Source organism: Salminus brasiliensis, chromosome 22 (assembly GCF_030463535.1).
Source record: "Salminus brasiliensis chromosome 22, fSalBra1.hap2, whole genome shotgun sequence".
Taxonomy (NCBI): domain Eukaryota; kingdom Metazoa; phylum Chordata; class Actinopteri; order Characiformes; family Bryconidae; genus Salminus; species Salminus brasiliensis.
This window is the reverse complement of record NC_132899.1, coordinates 26803304-26810503: the sequence shown is the minus strand read 5'-3', so window position 1 is coordinate 26810503 and position 7200 is coordinate 26803304. Positions and strand designations below refer to the sequence as shown.

General features: G+C 36.7%; 1 protein-coding gene across 1 annotated transcript; it reads right to left on the bottom strand.

Annotated features, from left to right (window-relative positions):
- Positions 1 to 3010: 3010 nt before the first annotated feature.
- On the bottom strand, positions 3011 to 6790 carry abi3b (ABI family, member 3b). Its single transcript, XM_072667952.1, has 5 exons — positions 6627 to 6790; positions 5505 to 5672; positions 4882 to 5085; positions 4387 to 4451; positions 3011 to 3770 (listed from the first exon to the last, which is right to left on the bottom strand). The coding sequence occupies exons 1-5, from the start codon at positions 6750 to 6752 to the stop codon at positions 3011 to 3013; spliced, it is 1323 nt and encodes a 440-aa protein (XP_072524053.1). The 5' UTR covers positions 6753 to 6790.
- Positions 6791 to 7200: the final 410 nt, after the last annotated feature.

Genomic DNA, 7200 nt, shown 5'->3' with positions numbered 1-7200 from the left:
AATTTAACTTAATGTAATTTTATTTATCTTAAATATAACAAATTAAACATTTGCAACTATTTTCATAGCCAGCATACCGCTATATCTGCACTCGTCTGTCTGGACTTCTTAAATGGATTGCAACACTGATTGTAACACTGACATCAGGGCCCTTTACCAGGACTTGAAAGATCATTGTATAACAAGCAAACACTGCTTAAGTATAAAGACATTGATGTGCTAAGGAGATTCAACCCCTCCATGTTCTAGTTAACCTGGCAGAGAGTACATAGTTTTTTTCCTCTTTCTAAGTGGGATCAGATGCACCTGACGCACTTTCTGTATGTAATTCAACGTGTGTTCAATGTCTCTTATGTTATACAGGAAATTCCCAGTGGCAAAAAAGAGCAATGCATAAATATGATAAATAGTGTGTTGCTTTAGTGGTTAGTAGAGCTTTGATCCTTTAGAATAATCAAATAGAATTTTGATTATGGTATTTTCATGCAAAAGACACCTGTGACAATTATTAATTAAAAGAAAAAAATGCAAATTGCACCCTTTAATTTGTACACCTTGTTAGTTGATACACACAGTATTTTAGCTCTTTTTTAGGAAAAGTGGCTGCAGTGTCTAAGTTAATATAAGAAGCTAAAAGTGTGAGATTCCTGAGGTGCAAAAATAGACTTAGTAATAGACTATAGTTGTTTGCTCTGGTCTGAATCAGTTAAAAAGGTTGTAAACCTGGTTTGGTTTGTTTTCTCACCAAGAAATGTTCAAACACAAAAAAATGGGTCATGACAAACCACATAAGACCCCCAACCCAGAGAAGAAGTAATCACCCCTTTCAATGTTTTTCTCTTTTATTGCTTTTATAAATGGAATCATTGTATGGAATATAATTAGATTTTTAAAAACAAGAATTTATAGAAAAATAATTTAATAAAAATATATAATATAAAGTGATTTCATAAATATTTTCTCCCTTTAAAATGACTGACCTATTTCAACAGATGTCTAGGAACTTGGTGCTCTCACAGTTAATGAAATGGAGATCACCTAAGTGCAGTGAATATGTCTCAAGTGATTGTAGTATAAAGACACCTGTCTGGAAGGTCCAGTCACTGGCTACAAATACACCATGAAGACAAAAAAAAACAACACTCCAAGCAACATCCATGAAAAGATTATTGAAAAGCACAAGGCAGGGATGGATGCAAAAAAGTAGTAGTCCATGTAGACCCCTTAGAGTTTAGGTAGATCCATTATTAAGAAATAGAGGGAATATGACACATGTAAATCTGCCTAGAGCAAGCAGTCCTCACAAACTGAGTTACTGTGCAAGAAGGAGACTAGTCAGGGAGGCCATCTAGACACCTATAACTACTGTAGTTAAACGTTCAACATTTCAGCAGCTGAGATGGAAGAGATGGGAGAGACAATTAAAATGTGCCTAAGGCATGTGGGAGACTCCAAGAACAACTGGAAGAAGGTTCTTTGATCTGATGAAAACAAATTGGAGCTTTTTGGCCATCAGATGTTTAGTGGCACCACAAACACACCATCCCCACTGTGAAGCAGGGCAGTTGCAGCATAAATGTTATCTGCTTTAGAGTAGTCATATGTGTCTTTATAGGCAACATAATTATGTAATCTTCAAGAGTATATAAGATATTAAACTATTACACAAATATAAAAACATTACAACATGCAAACAAGGAATATTGCTAGCATAATTATTTCATAAGAAACATCTTATTACTTGCATTTTAACAAATGGCTACCATCTTTTACTGAGCTAGATGTAAAAATGAAAGAATTGTGGATTTAGTTAATCATATATTCTACCTGAAGTGTATTTACAAAACCACTAACCTCTGTGAATATTGAATTTTCTGCATTTTTAGAGAATTATTTTATCCCCCAATGGTGGATGTATAGATTTTCACAAAGGAAGGAAAGAAAAAACAGTTGTGAGCTCTTAGCATTGTTTATTCATTATAAAGATATTTAGAAACCCTAAAATGGCCTTCACATAAATGATAAATTGTTTGTTTGTTTTTTTTGTAGAAGAACAAAATGATGCCGTTATCTTGAGGAAACAACATTTGCTATGTCACAATAATGACATAATGACAAGTTCACAAATACACATACAAATTATTTGACTGTTTGTGATTTATTTATGATTTATTTAAATGTCAGTTAAATGTGTTAGTTATTTATGTTTTTATAATATAAAATATTTATTTTTTTATTTTTGACCTATTTCTTAATCCATATTTTATGTTTAGGCTTACAATGCCACAATGTAAATAGTGACCTCTCAATGTAGTCAGCGGTTGAAGAAAGGCTGACTGATTGACACATTAAAACATTTACATAATGTAAATCATCTGCCATTTATTATTTACAAATTGTTTGACAAGGGCTACCATGACACAAGCATGTCACAGAAATAGAAATACACTTTATGTCCAAATGTTTGTAGACACACCTGCTAATGTGTGAATTTCCCCACTGCGGGACTAATAAAGGACTTAATGAATGCATTCACCTACTTTAAGTAAACCCATTGCTGGCACAGATGTGCAAATGTTTACACACACAGCTTAGCTCTAGTCCTTGTGGCCAATAGAATAGAACTCTCTTGAGTAGATCAACATGAATCTATTGGTACTATGCCTAATGTCAGGAGTGGGCTAGAAAGGTATTTGAGCTTTGAGCTGTGGAGCAGTAGAACTGTATTCTCTGGATTGATGGTACTCCATCTAATACTTTTGGGATGAGTCTGAAAGAAATTGTATGTTGTCACCTTTCATATGCTTGCATACTTAATATCATTTAAATTTAACAATATGATTTAATTTTAATTTATTTCTTAATTTCACATTAGTATTAAACAGATGTTCACCTATATAAGAGCTTGAAAAAAGCTTGGCAAATGCAACAACAATGCATTTGTGGGCAGAGCATGGATTTTCCAGCTTATGTATTGAAAATCCTCACCACCAAAGGCCACATTTAACATTTAAAATGGTGGTGGAGGAGGTGGAGGAGGTGGAGGAATATGACCTTTTCCAAGAGGAAGTGGAGGTGGTGGTGGTGGTGGTGGAATTGTATAAGTGTTCTGGGAAGGTGGCGGTGTTGGAGGAGGTGGTTGTGGGATCAAAGAAGTCATCTGGGAAGGTGGGGGTGGTGGAATAGGTGGTTGTGGAATCAAAGAAGTAACAGGAGCACATCTTATACCAGTATTGGAACGAAGTGGTGGAGGAGGAGGAACATTAGCCCTTCCGGCATTAGGAGGAAGAGGTGAGGGAGATGGTACCATGGAAGTATGACATGGTGGTGGCAAAGATGAGCCTCCAAAGGCATAGCCTGGAGGTGAAAGAGGAGGTGGTGGAAGAGCAATTATGGAATTGCTCCAAGAAGGAGATGGAGGAGGAGGTGGGAGGGGAGCCATGAACTCTGGCTGAGGAGTTGGGGGTAGTGGCAAAAATGAATCTCTGAAAGCAGGGTTAGATGAAGGAGAAGATGCAAGTGGAGAAGCAGCTACTGAGTTATGTAAATGAAGGGGAGTTAATGTAGGTGGAAAGGCTCCAATATCGGTGTTAAGGGGAGGAGCAGGAGGTGGTGGTGGTACAACATCTGAAGAGAAACCTGAAGGTAGGGAGGATATGGCCATGGCTAAAATAGAAGGCTGAGGAGTGGTCAATGTTAGAGGAACAGTGGCTCTTAAGCCTACCCAGTTAGGGACTGCTGGAGGAGGAACAGCAATGCCTGAGCTAGACCTATGAAAGACAAAGAGAAAGAAATCATTAGATAGGTCTAGAGGTAATTATCTGTAGCATTCTTAAAGGCTGAAATGTGTGTGTCCTTTTTAAAGAAACAAAACATGAACAACAAACATGGCATGGCTACACTATATGGACAAAGGTATTGGCACCTGCTCACTCATTGTTTTTTTTTAATCATGAAAATATGAAACTATCCATGGGATACTAGTTTTTGAAGCATTGCTGTGAGAATTTGATTGCATTCAGCAACAAGCACATTACTGAAGTAAGGATGTTAGATGATCATCACCTCAACTCATCCCAAAAGTATTGGATGGAGCACCATCATTCCAGGTAACACAGTTCCACTGCTTCACAGCTCAATGATGGGGGCTTTATACCCCTATAACCCACATCAGGCATTAGGCATGGTGGCAATAGGTTCAGGTTTATCTGCTCCAGAGAGTTCTGTTCTATCCACAGTACTTTTCTGTCTGTGTGCATTTGCACATCTGTGTCAGCAATAGGTGCAACTTAAAGTTGAACACATTGGAAGGGGTGTCCACAAACATTTAGACATATAGTGTACTTATTTAAGTGACCTTGTTTGGAGATGTTTGAAAACATATACCCATGTAAGTGTCCTCCCTCTTGGATGTTTGGTTGTGGGGCATCTGTTTCAGGTTTCCTTTGTGCCTAAATATAAGAGATGCATACAATCAAAAGTATAGTCCACGGGATTTGTTTATGTAAAGGGAGCTGCACATATTATCTGTGTATCAACGAGTAGATGTTGTAATTAATAATTAAATAATTTTGTACTCGTAACTCACCAAAACAAGTAGACATTACATTATTTGAGATAATACAATGACAGGATCAGAATTCAGTGCAGACCTTCTGACCAGACTGTGCAGATGTTGTATAAAACTATTAATTAAAATTTTATTAATATAATAGCATATGTCATTAATATAGCCTATAATAATTTGGTTGTGAAACTACTTTTTAAATAGTATAGCAAAATAACAGCAATAACTGACTTCTAAGGGTGCATACATACATTACAGTTTGCAGCATAGCAAAATAGTACATCAGTCTTTTATGCTATGGAATTGGATTGAACCATTCTTACAGTTTTGGTGCTATCCCAGCATCCATGTCCCAGCGAGTCCAGGCAGGTGTAGGATATTGGGACACGCTCATAGTCAAGGATGGGTTTTTCTGTGGTTTCAGGAGGAGCCATCTTCTGAACACAGGGTATTTTGCATGGTGTGGTCAGCAAACCAATCTCTTGCCGTGCTACTTTTTCCTTGTATATGTCCACTGTCTGAAAAAGATTATTTTCACACTTTTATACAGACTATGCACAAAATATTAGAAACAACTAAGAGTACACACTTTTTTGGGTCCAACAGCCTCATAGATCCACTATACAGCTGTAGCAGTGGTCTGCCACAAACAAAAGTGTTTTCCGTGGCTAGAAACTGATCACTGAGAAAAGTTGGAAGACTGGCAAACACCAATTGTGCAGAAGGAGCTATACAATGGTAGTTTGTTCTTTGTAAAATGACCACTGATGGTATACAGTATTTGCACATTTTCTTATCTTTGTCTGAGAAGAGATAAAGCAAATCTCAAAACTGGCTTCTGAAATCTTTCTCATATATCCCCACAACATCAAGATCTCTGAGATGTAGAAGAGAGCTTTATAAGGACAGTGACAGGTGTACTTATTTGTATGTCTACCATGGTTAGGATATTGACTGATGATTCCATTTTTTTAAGTTGAATGGTCTGAGCATCCAGCAGTCTCAGTATGGTTGATGCCAGGGTGTTGATTTGGTAGGCAACGCTGGCCAAAGCCTGAGTAGTGAGGGCTTTGGACTCCTCCACTGCTTTTCTAGTGTCTTCTTCCTACAGTGTAGTAAAGCAGGAAAAAAAATATTTTATTTCACATCTCTCTTTTATTAATACAACAATCTTAAAACACTTATTAGCTTAAAGAAGTGAAATTGTGTACGTAAATGTTCCAGTAGATGTAGTGTTACGTGACGCTTTTGAATCATCTATACACATATTGCTTAATTACTATATTTTAGAGCACTACATCAATAAGGACCACAAAAGAATTCTTACTGAAACAAGCCTTTTACTAAAAAAGGGTGTGTCAGTTTATTTACTAAGTAAAATATCATTACATGTTGTAATGTACATTTGCAGTGACAACAATATAAATAAGTTTTACAGTGTGATAAAATTATTCATATCAAAACAAAAACCTTAATAAAAACATTTGTCTTCTTAATATCCAAAGCTCTTCATAATTAGGGGCATCTTTGTTAACAATAGGGGAAAATGTATTTTAAAATGGTCTTAACATTCAGCTTGATACTTAAATACACCAGATGAGTCAAAGCTTTCGGTAAGGTACAATTATTCAAAGCAAAAATTATTATATAATAATAAAAACATAATAATAAAAACATGCACTATGATGTTTGTGCAAACATAAATCCTTGCATGGGAGGATAGGCATGTCTGGAAGTGCTGTAGCTTAGATAATTCAGTGCCCTGGGCAGGCCTGCTGTGTTTGGGCTTGCATAAATATCTATACAAACTGCAGAGGAGCGGGGCGAGACCAAAAATTATGTCTGAAGGCAAAACTCTTAAAGGAGCTTAATGTTTGATTTCACCCTCACACTGGAGGAACTAATGAGAATTACTAAGCAATGAAGTATTAAATATTATTAAATATGAAATAATGATTTCTCAGTTGACTAAATCTATAAATGAGGGCTACATTTCTGTATTATAGACACTCTGTCTAGCTCAATAGCCAAATAGACCAATAGACGCCTTTTATCTTACATTTAGGTAGTTGTTTTCACAGTAGTCGGCCACCTTGTTGAGATTGTTGTGGTTGTCGAGAAGAGCCTTCCTGGCCACTGGTGCTTCTTTAAAAATCCTCTGTACATCCTCTTTAATATCCTTCATTGTGGATTTGTTTCTTCGCAAAAGACGTGTAACCTAAAGTAGTGTTAGTGCTTGTTCAATAGCGGAAGATCAACGACACACAGGTAGGGTAGCCGACGCTGAAAATAGTATGGAGAGAGTGTGGACAAGTGTATACATGTTGAGCGGCTGTAAGAAAGACGCTTCATGCTTATGCAACTGCTATAGCGGTAAGGGGGAGAAGTGCAGTAGACAGAGGTGTGTAGCAAAGGTGTCTAGTTGCTTGCACCTAGTACACTGTACATTAAGAATATTTTCGATTTTGGACTTTCAGGCTTTGGTATCTGCTGTTGCGTCTAGTCGTATCTCAGTGAATTATTTTTATGTGATTTTATGTGTGTTTTGTATCAAGACGAAAGCTAAATATCTAGCATTTGTTTATAGTCCTAAGTCAGAAAGTAGTCGAAGGAAAAATGACAAGTAATTAAAA